Source organism: Typha angustifolia, chromosome 2, assembly GCF_048772165.1.
Source record: "Typha angustifolia cultivar Huaian chromosome 2, ASM4877216v1, whole genome shotgun sequence".
Taxonomy (NCBI): domain Eukaryota; kingdom Viridiplantae; phylum Streptophyta; class Magnoliopsida; order Poales; family Typhaceae; genus Typha; species Typha angustifolia.
The window spans coordinates 8,356,434-8,380,761 of NC_133240.1; the positions used below are offsets into that span (position 1 = coordinate 8,356,434).

General features: G+C 39.3%; 6 protein-coding genes and 1 long non-coding RNA gene across 10 annotated transcripts; 6 read left to right on the top strand and 1 right to left on the bottom strand.

Annotated features, from left to right (window-relative positions):
• Window positions 1–403: 403 nt before the first annotated feature.
• LOC140775451 (protein S-acyltransferase 11) lies at window positions 404–4,191 on the top strand. 4 transcript variants are annotated; one of them, XM_073118775.1, is made up of 6 exons: window positions 404–557; window positions 1,057–1,291; window positions 1,439–1,737; window positions 2,485–2,637; window positions 2,824–2,972; window positions 3,806–4,191. In XM_073118775.1, the coding sequence occupies exons 1-5, from the start codon at window positions 537–539 to the stop codon at window positions 2,968–2,970; spliced, it is 855 nt and encodes a 284-aa protein (XP_072974876.1). In that variant the 5' UTR covers window positions 404–536; the 3' UTR covers window positions 2,971–2,972; window positions 3,806–4,191. The 4 variants fall into 4 exon arrangements, 3 of the variants coding, with proteins under 3 accessions (XP_072974876.1, XP_072974853.1, XP_072974867.1); XR_012106752.1 differs by having other exon boundaries at window positions 2,485–3,024; XM_073118752.1 differs by having other exon boundaries at window positions 2,485–2,972.
• A 1,907-nt stretch (window positions 4,192–6,098) lies between these two features.
• LOC140773798 (UDP-glycosyltransferase 73C3-like) lies at window positions 6,099–7,724 on the top strand. The gene has a single exon (XM_073116549.1). The coding sequence runs from the start codon at window positions 6,228–6,230 to the stop codon at window positions 7,722–7,724; it is 1,497 nt and encodes a 498-aa protein (XP_072972650.1). The 5' UTR covers window positions 6,099–6,227.
• A 2,226-nt stretch (window positions 7,725–9,950) lies between these two features.
• LOC140774442 (UDP-glycosyltransferase 73D1-like) lies at window positions 9,951–11,750 on the top strand. Its single transcript, XM_073117450.1, has one exon. The coding sequence runs from the start codon at window positions 10,191–10,193 to the stop codon at window positions 11,175–11,177; it is 987 nt and encodes a 328-aa protein (XP_072973551.1). The 5' UTR covers window positions 9,951–10,190; the 3' UTR covers window positions 11,178–11,750.
• Window positions 11,253–11,582, top strand: LOC140773805 (anthocyanidin 3-O-glucosyltransferase 4-like). Its single transcript, XM_073116561.1, has one exon. The coding sequence runs from the start codon at window positions 11,253–11,255 to the stop codon at window positions 11,580–11,582; it is 330 nt and encodes a 109-aa protein (XP_072972662.1).
• Window positions 11,751–13,873: 2,123 nt separating the features above from the next.
• LOC140771955 (UDP-glycosyltransferase 73C3-like) lies at window positions 13,874–15,604 on the top strand. The gene has a single exon (XM_073113812.1). The coding sequence runs from the start codon at window positions 13,947–13,949 to the stop codon at window positions 15,435–15,437; it is 1,491 nt and encodes a 496-aa protein (XP_072969913.1). The 5' UTR covers window positions 13,874–13,946; the 3' UTR covers window positions 15,438–15,604.
• A 2,243-nt stretch (window positions 15,605–17,847) lies between these two features.
• On the top strand, window positions 17,848–19,013 carry LOC140768328 (uncharacterized). The gene is made up of 2 exons (XR_012105751.1): window positions 17,848–18,582; window positions 18,719–19,013. It is a non-coding gene; the product is annotated as an uncharacterized lncRNA (long non-coding RNA).
• Window positions 19,014–19,329: 316 nt separating this feature from the next.
• Window positions 19,330–22,380, bottom strand: LOC140768321 (probable metal-nicotianamine transporter YSL10). The gene is made up of 6 exons (XM_073108575.1): window positions 21,780–22,380; window positions 21,511–21,674; window positions 21,318–21,415; window positions 21,109–21,243; window positions 20,748–20,937; window positions 19,330–20,672 (listed from the first exon to the last, which is right to left on the bottom strand). Exons 1-6 carry the CDS (start codon window positions 22,264–22,266, stop codon window positions 19,560–19,562), a joined length of 2,187 nt encoding a protein of 728 aa, XP_072964676.1. The 5' UTR covers window positions 22,267–22,380; the 3' UTR covers window positions 19,330–19,559.
• Window positions 22,381–24,328: the final 1,948 nt, after the last annotated feature.

A 24,328-nucleotide genomic window follows, 5' to 3' on the forward strand; every position in this document is an offset into this window, starting at 1 on the left:
CTTTAAAAACCCCAAATTATTTTGCATGAGCATCTATAATTAATTTGACTTAGCTAATTAAAAAGTAGATGTAAGAACCGAATGCTGAATATTATTGGGTGCGAATAATAATAAAACTAAAATGTAGGGTGCTCTTTGGTAAATTTCGTTAAAAATTTAATGCGGCAAAAGTTAGTTAGGGAAGTACTGTGATTTATGTGAGGATCTAAAAACTAATTAAAAGTCAAGGCGTATGATAATATAGACTTGAAGGTATTTTTTTGTAATTTCCTGTCTTTTTCCGTCCAAATGACCATTATAACCTTATTCTTCTGTTCGAATTTGGCCAACTCCTGTACTTCTTTTAGGGTATAATGGTCAAAATGCAGCACGAGGAAAGATCATCGTGTATGTTCTAGTCGCAGTTAAAACTCGAAAAAGTCTTTCGATTCTTCCTTGAAAGAAAGGAAGCTCCTTTGGGGAGATCTCTCAAGTCCCAAGGGAGAGTCTCCTCTTCCTCGGCCCCTCCTATTCGCACTTCCACGGATTATTACGGCATGGAGGAAGAGGCTATCGAGGTACTTTATTCGATCCCACCTTTTATTCTCGCCTTCTTATCTTCCTTTCTTTATCCGGGGGTTTCCCCTTGTGTGGGTGGTTCAATTTTTACGATGCAATCCGCGATCTTTGTCCATTTCGCCTCGTTGGGTTTGTTGAATTTGGCTTCGGAGCGAGAATGAGCTTGAGATTTGAAGGAAAAGGTCACTTTTTTTTTTTGTAATTGGGGCAACTAGAGAATCGGAAATCTCACTAGGGTAGATAACTACAATTTGATAAGTGATGTATGAGTTATGATATTTTTGCATATGGTAATTAAACATGGAAGTAGCTTAAAGACATGAACAAAGCATTTGATTCTTTCCAACTATGGCCACTGACATTATATTTTATCCAAAGTTGATTTACACATGGGCTGGTTTCCTTGAAATATTTTTTTGGGATAGAATTTCTTAGCATAAGTCATTTAATTTTAACTCTTAATATTAACCATGATCTCCAACTTTGGATTTCATGTAGGAAAGGCAGTGTGGTACATCCATATCAGAGGATCATGAGGCTATGTGTTGGGGCTGTGGGTTGCGCCTTCTTCTCGCAGGTTATTCACCTATTTTTAAATGTGGCTGGTGTGGAGCGATAACACAACAAAATGAATCTTCAAGAAAACCTGATAGTGTGTGCTTTTCTCATTGGAGAAATGTTCGAGATAGGTTCTTTGTGACAATTGTTCTCCTCTTCATGCTGTTTGTAATAGGTAAGTTGCAAATTTTTTATTCTATTTTTCTTCTGTAGATATACTTGTATTGTAGATGGCTCACGTAGATTCTCTGTTATCCTGCATTATACCACATCAAAAAACTGTTTTATGTCGTATTTCAACTTAGTGTTTCTTTATTGACAGGTGGTGGCGTGTGGGCAGTATACCCAGTTATTTTCTCAGTAAGCTATTTTTGTGGGGTTTTCCACTGCATAGTCACTGCTATTTTGTCTTTAATTACCATCTCTAGTTTTTGTTTGGCCGCATTTACATCTGCTGGGATGCCACCAAGGACGTTATGGGGTAGCTATCCAATAGTCGAGAAAAATGGCCTGGAAAACTATACATTTTGTGCATACTGTGAAAAGCCAAAGCCCCCAAGAGCACATCACTGTCGTTCGTGTAGAAGTTGTATTATGGACATGGATCATCATTGCCCATTTGTAAGTCTTGTATATTAATATGATCTCTTTGGGTTCTGTTTTCTAGAAGTCATTGATTTAATATTCCATGCTTTGGACAATGGATGGTGTATTAACATACCATGATTGAGCGGTGTTGTTTAGATTTGTTATTAATGACATAACCAAGTAGTAATACGTGGAGAATTTAGGCTGAAAATTTAAATATTAGAAGGATTGATTTACCTAAAATCCTAAATTGGAGTTGACCTTTTAAAGAAAAAGGATAAAATGTTATGTATAAATGGAGTGTGGATATGAAAATTGAGGTGTAGTTACTTTTCCCTGTTCGTGAAAAATTGGCAAATTAAACTGCTGAAATACTTTATTGACTAAAATAGATCTTATATACCAGATTGTTTGCAAATTATATTGTGAGCATTATCTTTCTAATTCTTTAGTAAATGAGCTCTGGAGGTTTTTTCTTTTAAAAAAGAAAACTCTCTTGAGAAAGGAAGGTTTTCCACTTTTCCCTAGAAAGATGCAACTAAGTTCCTATAACTTTATTTGGTAAGAATTAGGTAGTGATGTGAAAACATATGCTAATTGTCATATGCCAGTCCTTTGCTTCTACGATTTAGTCATACATAATGTTTAAACTGCAAATTTGTTATTCTGAAGACTACCTAGTAATGTAAGCAACATCCAATCTGCAAAATAGTATCTGTGAAAGTTAAGGTGAACCTGGAGCTGATACAGATCCATCGTACTGGTCTATCTTCTTTGCAGATCGGCAACTGTGTTGGCGCAGCAAATCACCGGTTTTTTGTTGCTTTCCTTATCTCTATAGTCATTAGTTGCAGTTACGTTGTCCTGATGGCAATTTACTCTGGCTTTCATATATGGCCCCCTTTACAGCTTGAAAGATCTGGCCTCAATACTGTGAGTTCTATAAGAATACTAAAGAACATTGTTGCTGCCTTTGCTAGCTCAGCACTCTTGTTGTCTGCAAGAGGTCTTATTCTTATATATCTGGCATTTGCGGGTCTGTCTGTTGAAATTGGTATTAGTGTGCTGCTGTGGCAGCAACTCTCTTTTATTTACGAGGGTAACACATATATTAATCAGATAAGTTCAACAAATGTGATCCATGGAGAAAGGGGCTGGCAAAATGTTCTTCGATTCTTTGGCTGCCAATATTCATATCTCAGAGGACTACTAGGCCGTGCAAACGGTGGCAAGTTGCAGGACAACTCAAGCTCCAAGCTCTTGTAGTGGTAACTGAAATTCTTCTGCATTAATCTCCTTTCTTAGCTCTATGCCAACAAGGTTCGTTCTTTGGTTTTACATTAAATATGGTACTATGTTGTACTTTGTAGACGAAAAGTTTTAGTTTACTCATTATATATTGTGAGTTCAATTTCTTATTCTGTAACCATAGTAATTTATGTCATCGTAGATGCATAATTTTATTTGTGGTAATTCTCATTACCTTACAATGGCTTGCTACAATGGAGATAATTTATGCTTTTCTAAAACTTTTAAAGTTACATTGAATTTTTTTTTTTCCCAAATGAAACACATGAAGTAATTAGAGCACATAAAGTTCTCGAGGTAAATGACTGGCATACATTATACATCTTTATTTCATGGATGATGTATGTGTCTTTTCAGCACTTTCTGCAGATCTCGCTAATATAATCCTATATGCATGTATATTCATGAGATGTTAACTATTGTATTATAAAGTTATTCACTAGGATCAGAAAGCGGTTGACAGCAAGCCACTGTAAATTGTATATTTTCTGTTTTTAGATAAAGCATGTGGCATTTTGTAAATTTAAATTTACATAAAGTGGTTGCACTAACTTGTAGAATTAAGTCTGGAAACCATGTTGTGCTTGCTTGGATGCTGTAAAAATCAGAGTTACTCTTACACTGATTGGGTTGGATGTGTCTCATGGCCTATCAGTAACAAAATGCTGATTCATGTCTAATATCACAATAAAATTAATTGCCCGAGGTGATGGATGTATCTCCTTTTGTTATATTTATTTATCATCAAATGTCAGTCTTACTAACGAGATCAGATTTTCATTTTACTGGACAGAACAAGGTGCCGCGGCCACAAATTTTGACCTGATCAGGCAGTTTTCAACTATAATGTGAAAAAATTTCTCGTAGATTTCAATCGTATACCAGCAGTACTTAAAAAAGGGGAGAGTGGATACAATTTGAGCTTTCGTGTCAGAGAAGCATCAGAGTTTTTTGTGCTTTGTTCAACTCTCTTCGGATCCTCTCTGCTGCTTCTTTTTATTTGTATTGCATGGATGCAGAAGGATTTTGTTCAACTCTGTTTATTGCCTACAGTTCCAAGATCCTTGGTTGTAACATTGAATCTTGCAGTTCATCTGGGTTTTATCTTACTATTTGTAAAGGAATTTGCAATGTTTCTATTTTCTCCATTGAAGCCATTTGGTGATATTTATGAGACAATTTTGTAGACAAAAAAAAGGCATGTGGAAAGAAAGTTCAGGGGTGGTTTTGTGCTACAAAAGTAAAGCTTATTTGAGGTAAAGTGAGGCATAACATCGTTGAAAAATTTAACACCTGTAACTTATACAAAAGTTTATGAGTAAATTAGTTCTTATGGAAAGTATATAAAATTAAAATATATTTCTATTTCTTAGCTATTGGTTTCATGTATCCTCTAAATTGGATGATGATGGAAGCCCATACGTTAGCTTTTACAACTTGGAAGACTAATTCTTGCAAGAGATTAGTAAGAGTCTCCTCAAGGCATTAAGCATGTGAAATTATGAGGACATTATGATACCTACACTAGCTAAATTATGATTACATCTAGTCAACCAAGACCTATTGACTTTGTTTCCTACGTCGTTGTCACTCCCGCGATGATTTTCAACTTCTCTATTCCTCAAAAGTTGATGCTTTAATCTAAAATTCATAATAAATTAAAGGCTTCTTATCAGTATTAAGATTTGATCCATCTTCTTCCATGATAGCTGCACGAATGGCTTGTGGAAGGAGATAGATTGTTGTCGGGCCATTAGTCGGTAAGAATTGGTACAAATTTAGCACATCTGATCATTTGAGCTTCAATTTTTACAACAAGAATAATAATGGGATGCCATCGGTGATCAGATTGTTGACCTAGGGTTTAATGAGAGAGATGATATGTTAAGATTTTGGTGGTAACCATCTTTGTGTTATGTTACATAATACTATTACATTAACAACATATCATAATAAAAATAAAAGTAGAGATTATATATATTTTCGAGGAAGAATCGAAAACAATTCCGTAAGCAGCACTCAAAAGCAGGAGATATGATGCACAAATCAAGAACATTGCTATGATACCATGTTAATTCATTAATTACCCTAAACATTTTGCATTTGCTCGAAAATCTGATCCAACTTAAAGCATACAGGGTGCAATTTGTAATATTTACTGTAATAGGGGAATTATATTTTCTTAGAAAGGGATGGTTGCTTATTTCCAGTCGAACATATGAATGATATTATAATATCAATCATCTACTAGTGGCCAACTATCAAGTGTCATCTAACTGCTATGGTAGATGTGAGGTTGTTATCAGATTGCTAGTTGCCATAACTCTATTCTCATAAGTCTCCTCTAAAATTAAGGTCGTTATCTAATATCTACGAGTACGTACAAATGTGTATTGAATAGGGTTGATTAATTATTATCTAGTATCACTTTCATTTCTTAGAAATAGAAAATGAGTAAATTATCTTTCTCTTCTTCTTTCTTCTCATCTCTTTTATCTTATCGTCTTTTGCATTGATATATAATCTATGATATTTATGTCAATCACCTCATCATCCTCGCATCTTCTTTAATTTTCTTCGGTAGTAAATTCTTCAAAACTCTAAACTTAAAAGTAACATTCTCTAATTTCATTAAATTTTTTTTTTCTTGTGTCTTAAAAAAGAGGAGATAATGTAACGGATAATGGAAGGGCTGAAAAAATGGTATGAAAGAAGAGAGGGAAGAAGGAGAATATAATTATTTAATTTTTTAACGCTACTTCTGGAGTTTAGTGGAAGCCTCCTTGTTCAATCCTGCCGCCAAATACTAGGTCAATGCACGCACCTTCTTATTAAAAATTCAAGTGGCTATGTATAACGGAAAAATTGGTCTAACTGTCTAAATTGGATGATAAAAGCCCTTACTTTAGGTCTTATAATGATATGATTCATTTGAACACGTAATTCTAGCTAGAGATTAGTCAAAAGGTAGTCGCTGTTTCTCCCAGATGTCCTCATATCCATTAATTAGATGCATAATTTATCAACTTGCCAGAAGAATCCAAGAGGTCCTCTCTCTCTCTCTCTCTCTCTCTCTCTCTCTCTCTCTCTCTCTATATATATATATATATATATGAACAGATAGTATCCAACTATTAATCTTGCGATCTCCTGATCACTATTTACTTAGTGCAAATCTTTGCTCAGCTACACTCCAAAGTACAAACCAAACGAAAATGGAGATCACAAACAGCTTCAACCATCACAGCCTCCACTTCATTTTAATCCCATGGCTCGCCCCGGGCCACATGATTCCGATGATCGACATCGGCCGGATGCTCGCCAGCCATGGCGCGGCCGTCACCCTCTTCACCACACCGGTGAACGCCGCCCGTGTCAAGCCGACCATCGACCGCCTCTCCGCCGCCGACATCCCGATAAAATTCGTCCCTCTCCTCTTCCCCGCCGTCGAGGTCGGCTTGCCGGCCGGCTGCGAGAACATGGACAGCGTCCCTAATAGGGCCCTACTCCCCAACTTCATCAACGCAGCTAAGCTCCTTCGCGGGCCCATGGTGCACTATCTTCGCGATATTGCGCCTACGCCCAGTTGCATCATTAGTGGCACGGCCAATTTTTGGGCTCCCGAACTCGCTCGCGAGTTCGGAGTCCCTTGCTTCTTCTTCCAGGGATTTTGCTCGTTCTCACTCTTGTGTTGCCATAACCTTTGCACTTCCAAGGCTCACGACGCTGCATCCTCCCCAACTGAGCCTTTCGTGATCCCAGACTTGCCTTTTGAGTTCAAGATTGCAAGGAAGCAGCTGCCAGCCCACTTCCAATCGTCACAATTTGCACACCTGGTGGAAGAACAAAGAAAGGCCGAACTGGCTGCTGATGGAGTGGTAGTTAACAGCTTCGAAGAGCTCGAGCCAGGATGCGCCGAATTGTTGAGGATTGCGTCCGGGAAGTTGGTTTGGTCCATTGGACCCGTTTCTCTCTGTAACACGTCGAAATCGGATTTAGAGGAAAGAGGCGACAAGGCGTCGGTTGACACAAACGAGTGCATCACTTGGCTCGACTCCAAGAAACCTCGTTCCGTGATCTACGTTAGCTTTGGTAGTACCACTGACGTCTTCCAACCCAAGCAGCTGACGGAATTGGGCCTGGGCCTCTTAGCATGCAAGTGGTCGTTCATTTGGGTCGTCAAGGATGGTGAATTATTCTCGCCGGACTTTGAGTCGTGGCTGCGAGAGAATTTCGAGGCGCGGGCCGACGGCAAGTGCCTTCTGATACGGGGATGGGCGCCGCAGGTGATGATCTTGTCACACCAGGCGGTCGGAGGATTTCTAACGCACTGCGGTTGGAACTCGACGCTGGAGAGCGTGGCAACCGGCGTGCCTATGGTGACCTGGCCGTTGTTCGCGGAGCAATTCATGAATCAGAAGTTAATTTTAGACGTTCTTCGGATAGGAGTTCGGGTCGGGGTCGGGGACATCGACACGTCGATGGAATGGTTGGGGCCGGCGAACGACGGCGTGGCGGTGACGAGGGAGGATGTGACTAAAGCTTTGGAGAGTTTGATGGATGGAGGAGAGAAGGGAGAGGAGAGGAGGAGGAGAGCTGAGGAGTTAGGAATGAAAGCGAAGGCGGCTATTGAGAAGGGTGGCTCTTCTTATTTGAACATGACACTCTTGATGCAGTTCGTAGATAATTACAAAGCTAGAACAATTGCTTAAATATAGATTACAAGTTTGACACCTTCTAAGATAAAAGAGACGTAACATCGTCTAAAATTTTAACAATTGTAACTTATACAAAAGTTTCGGAGTAAATTAGTTTATATCCGAAGTATAGAAAATTAAAATGTATTTGACCCAAAAGAAACAACTACTTTAGCTATTGGTTTCATGTATCCTCTAAATTGGATGATTGATGATGAAAGTTGGGCTGTTAGAAATATATATATAACCCGTATAAGGGATAGTTAAAAAAGTGCACGATGGTTCCATGAATACAATACATTGTTTTTGACCGCCTATGACCCACCACCACATGAAGGCAAAAAGTGCATGACACACTGTCAGCTTTCCATTGATGATCCGAAATGCCACCACACACACTGTCAACATAGCCATGGTGTTGTGGCAGGGGGAAACGGGTTGGTATGCTACAGGGCCGTTGAGTTTACTTTGTGGACATCCTCCACCATTCCCATCCTTAGATCATAGCAAAGCACCTTCTTGATCCACCTCTTCAGTCAATTTCACTCTTCCAATTGTAAACTCAAGTAAACATCTTGAAAAGAACCTCTCCAACAGCCTCAAGCTGAGCGGAGCTGGCCAGCTCGCTCAAACTTGACTTGTTTACTCTCCCTAGATGGAAGCCCTTATGTTAGCTTTTCTGTTTAAATGGTTAACTTGAACGTGTAATTGTTGCAAGAGATTAATATAAGAGTTTATGGTTAACTTGTAGACATAATTCTTACAAGAGATTATTAAGAGTCTCCTTAGGGCATTAAGAATGTGAAATTATGAGGACATTATGATAAATTATGACTATATCTAGTCAACCAAGACTTAGATTGACTTTGTCTCTTACGTTGTAGTTACTCTCACTATGTCTTTCAACTTTCATATTTCTCAAAAGTTGATGCATCTAATCTGGAATCGGTAATAATCAATAGATTAAGAAAGAGCTTATTTGCGGCATCCATGCATGAACCGATGTTAAGATTTTGGCGGTGACCATCTTTGTGCTACATACAGTACTATTACATTAATCATATATCATAACACTTAAAAGGCAAGGGATAAGAAGCACAAACTAAGAATTCTACTATGGTACTATGCTAATTTATCAATAGGTTAATTCTCGTTTCACCCATTGAGCTACCATCTTTATTTTATAATGATCTCCTAAACTATTTTTTAATATATAATAATTCTCTAAACTATCAAAAATACTTGACATCATCCCTTCCGTTATATTTTTGTTAATTATTTTTATTTATAAGTTATCATATGACAGTCACATAATATAAATATAATATATTTATCCCTCATATGTAATTATAAAAGATGGTGGTGGTAGTTCAGAAGCGAAAAAGGATTTGTTTCTTTTCCAATTATGCTAAACTTTATATCGATAAGATGTCTGCCGGACCAACATACATGGTGCAATTTGTAATATTTACTGTACCTGCTTAGGGAGATTATATTTTATTGAAAAGAGATAGTTGTTTATTTCAAGTTTTCAACGGATGAATGATATTTATAAAATCAATCATCTACTAGTGGCCAATTGTCAAGTGTCATCATACTGCCATGGTAGGTGTGAGATTGTTATCTAATATCTATGATTATGTATAGATGTATATAAAAACATGGTTGAAATTTCTTAATCCTCTCAATTATTACTTAGATATCACTTTCTCTGACTTCATTTTCTCTTATTCCTTCTTCTCGTCCGTTTCTTTCTTCTTTATAATAACTTCTGGGAAGCTCTAAACTTAAAGTAAAATTCTCTAATTTCTTTAAAATCTTTTCTAGTCTCTTAATAAAGATAAGATATAATATAACAAATAATGGGAAGGGTTGAAAAAATGGTAGGAGGAAAGGAGAGGATAAGACAAAAACTAGAAGATACAAAAACATTTTTGTCAACATAAATTAATTTTTAATGCTAAAAAATATACTAGGTCAGTTCACCTTCTTATTAAATCCTGGTGGCTAGCATTAGGTATTACTATTAAATTATTTGTCTTTTATTTAAACTGTAACACTCGCTAAGTAATTGGATGACGAAAGCCCTTACGTTAGCTCTTATAGTTATAATATTATATGATTCATTTTTATGAACCTTGCAAGAAGAACCCAAGAATCTCTCTCTCTCTCTCTCTCTCTCTCTCTCTCTCTCTCTCTCCAACTAATAATCTTCCAATCTCCTGATCACTATTTAATTAGTGCAAATCTTTGCTCAGTTAACACTCCAAAGTCCAAACCAAACGAAAATGGAGATCACAAACAGCCCCAACCATCACAACATCCACTTCATTCTAATCCCATGGCTCGGCCCGGGCCACATGATTCCGATGAAGATGTATTCATCATACTATTCCATTGGTTTGGTTGGCAGTTTGGGATCACTCCTGTAGTAATAGGAAGTATAAGAATCGTTTATGATACAAGTGGTACATCGGCCGGATGCTCGCCAGCCATGGGGCGGCCGTCACCCTCTTCACCACCCCGGTGAACGCCGCCCGTACGAAGCAGACCATCGACCGCCTCTCCGCCGACGACATCCAAATAACATTCGTTCCCCTCCGCTTCCCGGCCGTCGAGACCGGCTTACCGGACGGCTGCGAGAACATGGACATGGTCCCTAATAGGGCCCTACTCTCCAACTTCCTCCACGCAGCTAAGCTGCTTCGTAGGCCGATGGCGCAATATCTTCGCGATATTGCGCTACGGCCAAGTTGCATCATTAGTGGCCTGACACATTCTTGGGCCCCCGAACTTGCTCGCGAGTTCGCAGTCCCTTGCTTCTTCTTCCAAGGATATTGCTCGTTCTCACTATTATGTTGTCATAATCTTTACACTTCCCAGGCTCACGAGGCTGCATCCTCCCCAGCTGAGCCCTTCGCGATCCCAGACTTGCCTTTTGAGTTCAAGATTGCAAGGAAGCAGCTACCAGTTCACTTCCAATCGTCACAATTTGCATATATGGTGGAAGAGAAAAGAAAGGCCGAACTGGCTGCTGATGGAGTGGTAGTTAACAGCTTCGAAGAGCTCGAGCCAGGCTGCGCCGAATTGTTGAGGATTGCGTCCGGGAAATTGGTTTGGTCCATTGGACCCGTTTCTCTCTGTAACACGTCGAAATCGGACTTAGAGGAGAGAGGCAACAAGGCGTCGGTTGACACAAACGAGTGCATCACTTGGCTCGACTCCAAGAAACCTCGTTCCGTGATCTACGTTAGCTTTGGTAGTACCACTAACGTCTTCCAACCCAAGCAGCTGACGGAATTGGGCCTGGGCCTCTTAGCATGCAAGTGGTCGTTCATTTGGGTCGTCAAGGATGGTGAATTATTCTCGCTGGACTTTGAGGCGTGGCTGCGCGAGAATTTCGATGCGCGGGCCGACGGCAAGTGCCTTCTTATACGGGGATGGGCGCCGCAGGTGATGATCTTGTAGCACCGGGCGGTCGGAGGATTTCTGACGCACTGCGGGTGGAACTCCACCCTGGAGAGCGTGGCAACCGGCGTGCCAATGGTGACCTGGCCGTTGTTCGCAGAGCAATTCATGAATCAGAAGTTAATTTTAGACGTTCTCCGGATCGGAGTTCGGATCGGGGACGTCGACACGGCGATGGAATGGTTGGGGTCGGCGAAAGACGGTGTGACGGTGGGGAGGGAGGATGTGACTAAAGCTTTGGAGAGTTTGATGGACGGAGGAGAGGAGGGAGAGGAGAGGAGGAGGAGAGCTGAGGAGTTGGGAATGAAAGCGAAGGCGGCTATTGAGAAGGGTGGCTCTTCTTATTTGAATATAACACTCTTGATGCAGTTCGTGGATAATTACAAAGTTGGAACAAATGCTTAGATGTGGATTTCAAGGTTGACACTTTTTAAGATAACACTTTGTAAGATAAAAAAAGGCATAACATCGTCTAAAATTTTAATCATTGTAACTCATACAAAAGTTTCGGAGTAAATTACTTTATGTCCGAAGTATAGAAAATTAAAATGTATTTGGCCCAAAAGAAAACAACTACTTTAGCTATTGGTTTCATGTATCCTCTAAATTGGATGATTGATGATAGGAAGTTAGGCCATTAGATATATATATATATATAAGGGATAGTTTAAAAAGTGTACAGTGGTTCGATGAGTACGGCCTGTGACCCAGCACCACATGAAGATAAAAGGTTCATGTCACACTGTCATCTTTACGTTGATGACCCGAAATGCCACCCCAAAATTCTATGCTTTTCCATTATTACTTTTCTCTCGATGGGAGCATAGCCATAGTGTTGTGGCAGGAGATAAATGGGTTGGTATGCGACCTGGTCATTGAGTTTACTTTGTCAACAACCTCCACATCACGGTTCTTAAATCGTAGCAAAGCACTTTCTTCGTCCACCTCGTTCGTCAATCTCACTCTTTCTAACTACAAACCCAATTATACATTTTTCTCTCTACTCCTTTGTCAAGTTTTCAGAAGAACGATATATCAGCCATCTACTAATAGCCAACTCTCAAATGTCATCGCACTACTATGGTAAATGCAAGGTTGTCATTAAATAGCCGGTTTGCATAACTCTATTCCCATATATGAATAAGTCTCATTTAAAATAAGATTGTTATGTAATATCACGGAGTAATATGTCTTGAATATTGTTTGATCCACTCGATATCACTTTTATTTTTTTAAAAATAAAAAATAAATTTACCTCACATATTACTAAGAGCATCTCTAAGGGAGGGCTCAAAGGCTCCCAATATAGAACTAAGAGCCCGGTGCGCTCCAACGCACTGGGCTCCATAGTTATTATTTAATTAATATAATATTATATATATATATATACTAAATTACTTAATAAGACCTCTTAATATTATTATTTTTTAATAAAAAATATATGTTTATAAAACTCTCATCGATATCTTTATAATAAGACTAATATTCAATAGTTTCACACATAATTTTAAATTACTGTTTTTTAATTAAAAATATCAAAATTATATTACATAAAATAAAAATAAATATTTAAAACAACTTAAATAATTTAATATTAGACTCATTTTAAAGATCTCGATGAGAGTATTCTCATGGTATTATTTTTATTAAAAATTGATTAACAAAATTAATTATATATTCAGTTTAATTAATTAGATTATTTAATAAAGGATACTAATAGAATTTAAAATTTTAAATGAGGCTTTTGTAGGGCAAAATTAGTATTTCTAAAAGTTGAATAGTATTAGAGCTGGGCTCCAAATTTTTAGATGGGGCTCCAAATTTAGAGCTCCACTGTAGCTGGCTCAAAATTTGGAACCCCATTTGGAGCTCGGTTGGAGCTTCATCGAGCTCCAAATTTAAAGTTTTGAAGCTCGATTGAAGATGCTCTAAAAATTTTACTCTCACTTTATTTCTTTGTCCCCACATATTCTTCTCATTTGTTTCTTTCTTCTCATCCTCCTACTCATCAATCTACAATGATATCTATTCCAATCACGTCGTGATACTCACATTTTTATTCCATTTCCTTTGTTAGTGATTCCTATAATAATTTATAGGAAGCTCAAAACATAAATTAATATTATCTAATTTCTTTAAAATCTTAACAAATAATCGAAGGGTTGAAAAATGCTATAAAGAAGAAGGGAGGAAAGATGGAGAAGATAAGACAAAAACTAGAAGATAAAAAAAAAAAAACATTTTTGTCGACATAAATTAATTTTTTAATGCTACTTCTCCTGGAGGAAGCCACCTGATTTAATCCTGCTGGCAGATACTTGGTCAGTGCACCTTCTTATTAAATCTTGGTGGTTAACGTTAGGTATTACTATTAGATTATTTGTCTTTCGTTTAAACTGTAACACTCACTAAGTAATATGTATACCAAAACTTAGAACGGAAAATTTGGTTTATTGACTAGTCTAAATTGGATGAACGAAAGCCCTTACGTCTTTTATAATTATAATATTATATGATTCAATTGAAGACATAATTCTAGCTAGAGATTAGTCAAAAGTACGTCGCTGTTACTCCATAATGTCCTCATATCCATTAATTAAATGCATAATTTATCAACCTAGCAAGAAAAATCCAATCTCTCTCTCTCTCTCTCTCTCTCTGCATATATATATATATATATAGTATACAACTACTAAGCCTCCTATCTCCTGACTAGTTAATTAGTGAAAATCTTAGATCAAGTACACCCCAAAGTCCAAACCAAACTCAATGGAGATCACAAACAGCCCCAACCATCACAACATCCACTTCATTCTAATCCCATGGCTCGCCCCGGGCCACATGATTCCCATGATCGACATCGGCCGAGTGCTTGCCAGCCATGGCGCGGTCGTCACCCTCTTCACCACCCCGGTGAACGCCGCCCGTGTCAAGCCGACAATCGACCGCCTCTCCGCCGCCGACATCTCAATAAAATTCGTCCCCCTCCGCTTCCCCGCCGTCGAGGCCGGCTTGCCGGCCGGCTGCGAGAACATCGACAGCGTCCCTTATAGGACCCTACTCCCCAATTTCCTCAACGCAGCTAAGCTCCTTCGTGGGCCCATGGCGCAATATCTTCGCGATATTGCGCCTAGGCCCAGTTGCATCATTAGCGGCCTGACCCATTCTTGGGCCCCCGAACTCGCTCGCGAGTTCGCAGTCCCTTGCTTCTTCTTCCAGGGATTTTGCTCGTTCTCACTCTTGTGTTGCCATAACCTTTGCACTTCCAAGGCTCACGAGGGTGCATCCTCCCCAACTGAGCCTTTCGTGATCCCAGACTTGCCTTTTGAGTTCAAGATTGCAAGGAAGCAGCTGCCAGCCCACTTCCAATCGTCACAATTTGCATACCTGGTGGAAGAGCAAAGAAAGGCCGAACTGGCTGCTGATGGAGTGGTAGTTAACAGCTTCGAAGAGCTCGAGCCAGGCTGCGCCGAATTGTTGAGGATTGCGTCCGGGAAGTTGGTTTGGTCCATTGGACCCGTTTCTCTCTGTAACACGTCGACATCGGACTTAGAGGACAGAGGCGACAAGGCGTCGGTTGACACAAACGAGTGCATCACTTGGCTCGACTCCAAGAAACCTCGTTCCGTGATCTTCGTTAGCTTTGGTAGTACCACTAACGTCTTCCAACCCAAGCAGCTGACGGAATTGGGCCTGGGCCTCTTAGCTTGCAAGTGGTCGTTCATTTGGGTCGTCAAGGATGGTGAATTATTCTCGCCGGACTTTGAGTCGTGGCTGCACGAGAATTTCGAGGCGCGGGCCGACGGCAAGTGCCTTCTGATAAGGGGATGGGCGCCGCAGGTGATGATCTTGTCGCACCGGGCGGTCGGAGGATTTCTGACGCACTGCGGGTGGAACTCCACCCTGGAGAGCGTGGCAGCCGGCGTGCCAATGGTGACCTGGCCGTTGTTCGCGGAGCAATTCATGAATCAGAAGTTAATTTTAGACGTTCTCCGGATCGGAGTTCGGATCAGGGACGTCGACACGGCGATGGAATGGTTGGGGCCGGCGAAAGACGGTGTGACGGTGAGGAGGGAGGATGTGACTAAAGCTTTGGAGAGTCTGATGGACGAAGGAAAGGAAGGAGAGGAGAGGAGGAGGAGAGCTGAGGAGTTGGGAAAGAAAGCAAAAACGGCTATTGAGAAAGGTGGCTCTTCTTATTTGAACATGACACTCTTGATGCAGTTCCTGGATAATTACAAAGCTGGAACAAATGCTTAAATGTGGATTTCAAGGTTGACACTTTTTATTGGTTTTAAGTTATAGGATTTGATCAGTATTGATGTTATGTTGTTTACTTTGTCACCAACTTTATATATCTTTCTGATTTGTTATTGAATAAAAGCAATCCATGAAATATCTGAAACAAAATTAAAAATATTTCAAAGTATGTAATTGTAATTGTAATTATCGCACAGTATAGTGAGCCCACTTGGAAAAAAAAGAAGAAGAAAGAAATGGGTCCCACCGTCGCGCACCAACCTGGGCGACGAAATAAGTTCGCGGAAAAGTCGGAGAGCGGCTTTTGCTACGCGGAGACGTTTCCGCGAATATCGGGGCCGTCATTCCAATCGGTGATGGAGGAGGGCTGAGACTGGAGCTCGGCGGTTTCGGGAAAGCAAACGAACCGTTCTCACACAGGCGATATATACGATCCTACGGTCGACACGTGTCGACGAATCAATCGTCTTACGGACTCCTCGCTCGGCTTCCTCCAAACCTTATTCCTGACATCTTTCTAACACTCGTCCTCGTTTTCATCGTATAATTAGTCTTTGTAGTTTCCTTTTAAACGTTTTCTTCGTTCTATGGATTAGTAAAGATGGTTGATAATTATATGGATAATAATCTTTCAATGCCCAAAGGAGTTATCACTATAGATTTTGGATTTGGTTTCTAAACCAATCCTAAATCTAGCATGTTTGATAATTAATGATCGATTGTAGTACCTCTCTCTCTCTCTCTCTCTCTCTCTCTCTCTCTCTCTCTGTGTTGCCATTAAATACTACTTGGGTGGCAACCCTGGGAACTTCGTTGGACGTCAGTCCACTAACTCCCCCACCACCATAACTCCCTGCCCACCCGATCCACCGCTCCGTCACGTGCTCGCGAGCGCCCTTCCCCGAATTCATGGGAAACGAAAGGACACGCGCCCCGCGCCCATTCGGAGACTCCCGTCGAGCATGTACGGCGAGCGGTATCCGAACCGCCCACCTCCTCCTCTTCCTCCTCCTCCTCCTCGTAGTTAATTAGCCTCGTCTCCCCTCTCCCTATATAAATAGCGACAAACTCCTCCTATTCCTTGTGATTCTTATTCTTATTCTTATTCTCTTCCTTCTTCCTCCTATGATCGAGTTATCCAATATGTCAAGATCATGGCCATGTTCTCCACAGGCTTTCTTGAACTGTGGACTCTGTACATGCATGACTGTTGATAGTTCAAGAAAGTCCTTGGAAAACATCACAGATCTTCTTCAACAAGAACTACCAAAACAACAAGGTTTGGATATATATATATATATATATTCAGTCTTTATTCTCATTAATACTCATGTTAATTACTTTAGTCTAGAGAAGATTGTTAATTTACAAGTGTAGATGATTAAATTTTGCAATAAAATTAAGGCGAAGGGAGGGGAAGAAAAAGAATAGTTTCTTTTGGGGAATGGGCATGTGAGCTCCTTTTGGCTGCCTCCAATGGCACCGGCAAGAGCAATGTTGCCAGGGATACTAGAAAGATACAACTGAGAGAATGTGAAGAAAGGACAGAGAAAGCTCATGTGAATCTCTCACAGAGGGAGTGAGACACCTTTACAGCTCAAGAACAATCAAATGGTCCATGCTAGGAATTTTTTTTAATTATTTTTTGTCTTCTTTGCCACACTAATTGATGCCCACTAAATACTAATCCATCTATCCCCAGTTACCTCATCTTGTAATACGAAAGTTTACCGCATCTTTTTCTATTAACTTAACGCCGATTGTTATTCCTCTATTCTAGTACTGCGGCCAAATATATATATGAATAAGAATAAAGTTTAAAGTTAGTATAGCACTAATTAAGCTTAAATTTTGCAATATTTATTCAACGTAGAAAATATATACAATATGGAATAATGGTAGATGAGTTTAGGGCAACTAACACATGCATGGCCCGACAAGAAGAGCTGGAAAAGAGGCAGGAAAGGCACAAAATAAAGTGAATCGATTAGAGATAGTTTAACCAACACATGGGTTGAGAGCGAAAGAAAGCCAAAAGGACCACAAGAAAGCCTTTCTCAAATTGCGACAAATAACTGAGATCTTCATCTCCTTGGCCTACCTATTTTATTTATTTATATGTGTGTGTGTGTGTGTGTGTGTGTGATGCTCATCAAATCTACTTTAAATTGACACAAGAAATTATTTAATTTTTTTTTATGATCCCTAAACTATGACTCAAGTAGAAAAATAGTGCACTTTCTTTTTTGATAGATTAGATAATTAGGACGATTCTTCTTAAGAAATGAATCCAACAAGCTCAAATAGTATATAGCGTTGTAATGGAAAATTTATGAAACCTCTGTCATGGATAGATGAGATTTAACTACTGATTAGCCAGTTTAAATTAGCATTTTTTAAAGCAACTAAGTATTTATGATACAAAATCTTATGTAAAATAGTAGATAGTAATTTTCTAATGAGTATAATAACTGGACAAAGAATTTAACCGAGGACTACTAATTGGCACATGCGGCAATTACCCAAACGGGTTCGGACCCGGTAACCAATCCTGACCAAATCCAATCTCACTTTCTTACAACCGCCTCCAACCACGGCTGCACAAAACTCCTCCTCCCATGGGGCGTCTCATCACGTACGAACCGGTACATTGAAACACGGCGTCTCCTCATTGGCTGCCCACACGTGTGGAAAGTTAGGGTACGCGACCCCCGGTAAAGTGGTCAGTTACCGTCAGTTTCGTGCAGTTGGTTATTTTTCCCCCTTCCTCTATTTAAAGAGGGGTTGGCCCAACTCTTGCTTCTCACCCTCACACTAAAACTTTATCCATCTCTCTCTCTCTCTCTCTCTCTCTCTCTCTCTCTCTCTCTCTCTCTCTCTCTCTCTCCCTTCCTTTGTTTCTTGAGTGGTAGGTCTTTAGATCTTCGCACTCTACTTTGGTTGAGGAGAAGAACAAGACTATGGATATGCTTTCCACAGGCTTTCTTGAACAGTGAACTTATATGGTTTTTGCTTCTTTTACTGTAACCTTCTTGGAGAAATCTCAAGGAAGATGAGGTGAAAGAAGTATTGCCTTATTGTTGATTGTTTGAGAAAGTCTATGGAAAACATGGCCAGATCTTGCTATCAATTTCAAGAAATATAGGTATGTTTGATTGCCTTTCCCTCTTGATATTTTGATAGATTTCAAAGCTGAATTTTAATGGCTCCAGTTGTAATTGTAACCTTCTCGATTATGAAAAAACTGAGTTCTTTCAACCTGCATCATTGATTGTTTTCAGATCTCGTTGAGATGGATTCGGACAGTTTTAAAAATCTCCATTGTCAATTTGTTTATTTTACTAGTTTCTTCTCCTTTGAGAAAATCTCAAAGAGGAGTAGGTAAAAAATCATGTTGACTATTAAAAAAAAGAGATCATGGAGAGCATGAGCAGATCTTGTGATCAAATGCAAGAAGCATGAGGATGTTTGTTTCGATAAATTTATATTTATGCATGAGGAGAGAGCTGAATTTTGGCAGCTCCAATTATAATTGTAATATTTTAATTATGAAATATGCTTTTATTTTTGCGTTAATTGATCTCAGATTTGGTTGAGAGGAATTTGGAAAGTATATATTATACTCCATATAATTTGTTACAGGAAGGGAAAGTTGCTAAGATTAAACTAATAATTCAATTAAATAGTTTACTTTATATACCCTCTTTCTTTTTCCTCCCACAGAAGATAAATAAAATTGTCTGTATACTAATTTTATAACTTGCTTAATTTATTTTATAGCACGCTCGGTAATTAAAATTCTGGGAGAAAAATGAAAGGTTGAGATATCAATTCATTCTTCTAAACAATTCAGTTCGCACGCCAACATTTGATTGGACAAATGGAAGTAAAATTTCTGGTAGGTAGAGGAAAAAAAACTATTTCATTAGAAAATATTCGTCAGGAAGATTAAATACAAATTCAGCATACAAGAAACAATAATTCCCATTTGAACGGTTGTGTAATCAAACAACGCCCATCATAGACAAATGCGAACTAGGTTCATTCTATGCTTATTCTACTAAACACTAAATCAAGATATAGCTAACTCAAACTATATCAATTTATTCTTCAGCTCAACTACTAATTCAAAGTTTGGAGGAAATCATCGACTTTGCTATTCGTCCTCCTTGACAAAAACTTCATACAAATCGGTGGATTTACCTTTGCAAGGGCAAGCACTGACTGTGGCAAAGTCCATATTCCATCACCACATATCAATCCAGAAGCCACGGGAGGTGCAAATGCAGCAGCATTCGCCTTGTCCACACGTTCCCACACGAACAATATTAAGCTTCCTATACACATATCAATTGCGAAATAAGATCCCAAATAGAACGGTATTGCCATCGCCATCGGTAAAGGGATAAACCTCGCCGCCTTCTTCCCCACAGAATCTCTTATCAAGTTAATGAGAACAGCAGCAGCAAAGAAAATGTAACAAAGTGTAAGACAGTGCTTTGGCAACGAGGAGAATCCTTCAACTCCAAGTATTGCCATGTTACGATAAACAAGCGCGTTCGGTGATGGGTACTCTGTTCCAGGAACGCCGATATCTTTGAAGGCCTTGAAGAATAACCAGAAGACTGAAGGGGCGATGACACAGCCCATGGCAGTGCCAATCACCTGGCTAATGAACATAGACTTTGGAGATGCCAATGTCATATACCCTGTCTTGAAGTCCTGAGTAAGATCTGAAGCAGTAGACACAATGCTCATCATGACACCGCATGCCGCTAGACCAGCGAGAACACCACCGTGGGCAGCTCCAGCCCATGCACCGATGGTGAAGATCGCAAGCTTACCATAAGTTGAGGCAAGGGACCAGTCTGTAAGACCACAACCATATGCATTGCAGAAGGCTAGAACTGGTGCAATGATGTATGTGATCAGGACATAGTACCATTTCAGTTGAGGGAAGATGTGAGGGAGAGTTATAATGGAGACAGCAGCGATGGCGACATAGCCCCCAAATGCAACTGGATTTGGGATCTGATCCTTGAGAAAGAGCGCAGTACGACGGCGGTCATCGAATGACATTGAGACATTGATGAGGCTGCCTTCTTCTGAGAATGGTACTGTTGCTCTCGAGCCTTTGCCTCGTACGTGGGACATGAATGCAGAGATTGTCCGGCCTAAGACCTTGAAGAAGTTGTAGAGGCCATCACCAAGGATCAAGGCAATGGCTATGAAGACCTGAATTCAGCAAATAAATTCTATGGCTTAGAGAACATAATTTAGTCTAGAAATGCAATATTTTTCGCATATTACCCGATAGCCTTGCAAACCATGAAGACTGGTGGATGGCAGATCTGCCGAGTACCAGTGACCTTTCTTTGCATCTATCAGAGGCCACATAATTCCCCATGAGATTATGCCTCCCAAAAGAACAGAGATGTTAACAAGGTATGGACAAATCATTCCAACACCTACATAAGTTGCCGAAAAATCAAAATAGAACCTGCATCAAAGTGACTCAGATCAGCAATTCAAGTTTCATTCTTGAGTGTTACATACTTACGTTTCTATTTAAGAAATAAATTGCTATACAATTGGAATTGCATAGAGGAAATTACTTGTACATAGCATAAGAAGGTAGTCACAATAAAATTGAGGGGTTTGTAGAAATTACTTGTTTCGATAAGCTTCAAGTCCTAATGAAGGAAAGGCTAGAAATCCGCAGTCATCGCCGCCGGTATAAAACCACTGGAAAAATCCCCAGAAAAAGCTTAGCAGGAAAAACTTGCCCAATGTTTTCACTTGCTTCCTGAGATAACAATGCATCAGATATAATGTAAACGAACAAATAAAATTGTGACTTTTAAGAATATTTGATGTTACTTGGCTAATTTAGCACCCTGGGGAGTGTGGAAACTATTAATCAGGTGAGCCGTAGCAGTGCCACTGGGATATATTAACTTGTAGTCGATGATCATGATCTGAAGAAAACGAAAAAGAAAAGAAAAATCAAATAAGCTCATTGTAGTTTACTACTATATATGAACAATTGTATCTTGGTAGGAAATCTGTATACCTTTCTCAGGGGTACAAGGGAGAACAACCCAAGAAAACTAACAACAAAGAGGAAACCAATCATCCATCCTAACTTTGGATCCTTGATGTCTTGTGCATCGTTAGCTTCTGTCGATTGCTTCGCAATGGTCTCACTCATGGCGAAAAGGTAACTTCCAAAACCCCCTGAAGAAGATCGTTGTTGGAAATTTAGCTTCCTGAGGGGCTCTTTTGAAAAAAAAATTCGAAAAAAAGGAGAGGCTATTATGTAGAGGAAGGAAGTGAGGTTACCGCTGAAGGCGATGCCGGAGCAGGCGACGACGCAGGTCTGAATGACGGTGTTCTCCTGGCGGGTGAAAGGTTGCTTAAGCGCACCGCACTTCTCGAGAACCTTCGTCCAGGTGCGCACGAAGAAGAAGCCGAGGAGGCCCGCGGAGACGTTGAGGGAGGGGATGATACCGGTGGTGAGGTTAAGCTTCATCACGATGACGCTAAACATCGCCCCCAGGAGTAAGCTCACCGCGAAGGCCCGCATCGTCAACTGCTCCCTCCACGTCGGCACCTTCTCCCCGTCGAACGCCCTCTCGATCGAGAGCGCCTCCTCGCCGCCCCTTTCCTCGCTCGGCCCATCTCCGCCGTCCGCTACCCGGTCCTTCGGCGATCTCCGCCGCAGATCGGCGCCGCGGTCCTCCGCCAATGGGACCGCCTCGTGATTCTCGTCGTCGGGTACGAGGCGGCCCTGCTCGTCGGCTGCCTTCTTCTCGGTGGTGTCCTCCATTGCGAGTGATGATGTTATCCGGGAAAGTAGGGATAGAATAAGGGGGGTGTGGAATAAGGGGAGGTTGAGAGAAGAGTGGGGAAGCGGGGGGTTGCTTATTCCTCTATCCTCGGGAATCTCAACAGCTATCGGCTCGTCCTTCTTGGGAATCTCGATATCTATTTACGTGGGTAGGATAAAATAGGATGAGTTGCAGAATAAAGTCTTGGGCACCCTACAATCTCCCCTCTGTCATATATTTATTTATGAAATCCACTCAATCTACAAACCTTTACTTTTCTTTTCCATTTTTCATATTTTTAGCATCTACTAATAAAATTACAAATATAAACACAATTTCTTTATCAATCAGAATATAGCAAAATAAATTATATCGACTATCTTTCATAGATTATAGTTTATTCGTGTATATATCACACTGTCAACTTTATTAATAATGTGTAATGAAAAAATGACAATTATTTTTATAATAAAATATGATCGTCTTAATGGCATTAACTTGATCAAATCTAATGGGACCTAACTGATCAATTTTATGAAAATATTAATTTTACTAACTAACAAACTATCAAAATAAAAAATGTTTAAAATATATTTATAATTCTAATTTCCAGAGCTAATAAGTTATTTGGGGACTTTGAAAAGTACCTCTACCAAGACCAGCAGAGATATTCTTCCAAACGGATGATCAGGGGGCGTTATATTCGACGTGGGAATATAACAATGATTGCTACATAAAAGAAACAGAGAGAGAAATTTCTTGACGTTCCTCCACGTGTGTACTACGAAACCCTTTGACGTCCGGGTCCCACTCGCGCTCTTCTTATGTGGGTCAAAAATACCGGGTGCTTATAAAATAGGTATCGGAGGGTCCGATTACTCCGGTTAAATTGGGGTGCGGAACGTTGGAACCCCGAGAGAGTGAGCCTTTCAAGGATGGATGTTGGTTAGAAGAAAATATATTAAAAAAATTAAAACAAAAAATGAATATGACTCAGAGATCTTTCTGAGTTAGCAAGTCAGTCTAGTTTCTTTAGACTTTATAATTTATAAACTAATTTTGGCTACTAGAGCCTAGCATTCATGTTGGTCTTATGAAGGACTCATCATAGCTTATGGGTTCTTTCTCTTTCAGATCTGTCTGTGAATTATGGCTAACAAGGCTTAATTGCAACTCAGGCAAAGGAGAGACTACCCAATTCTCAGGCAAGAGGGGAAAAATGTTACAATTTCTTTAAAAAATATATACTTTATTCTTTGGAAGACACATGAATGAGGTAAAGGTTTTCCCAACATGCTTGGATCAAGAGAGGTTTGGAAGGATAGATAGTTGTTTAAAATGTTTATAATCTTCTTCAAACTTTAGAAATGAGAAATATTTGAAAGGAGTGAAGTGTGGAGCTCTTGCAGTTTCAAAAGAAAGAGAACCATTTTATTCAATTGATTGCTTGTCCCTAATGCAAGTGCATTGTCCATTAATACACTTGGCCCATCACATATGGGCCCAGATTTAGGTTGGATTAGTTTATAGTTTTATACCCATAACCCATATTTTTATAACCCCATATAATTGTTAGTTTAGAGTTGAGCATAAAGTTCATCCCATATTTTTTATATAAGGCTTCGTCTGCTCTAGGAATAAGGATAATTATAGAAGAGATATTCTTATTTGTGATTTTTAAAATAAGTTATTTATTTTAAAATTAATTACTTTTATATTCACTTGTATTCTAATTTAAGGGTGTAATAATTATATTTAATATAATATAAAGTAAATTAAAAGATGAAAAATATTTTATTTTTTATAAAATTATTAGGAACATTTTTGATTTAATATAAAGTAGGTTAACAAGATAGATTTCAAAAATAAATTAATAATTTAAGTAGTATATAATATAACATGTAATTCTGATATTAAAAAAATTATATTTTATAATAAAATTATTATGGTGTTTACTTATTATTTTAGAATAAAGAATAGTATTTTAAAATCTTAAAAAAAATTATTACTAAAGTGAACATGACTAAAGTTATAAACCCAAAGTGCCACTTCTAACTTTAT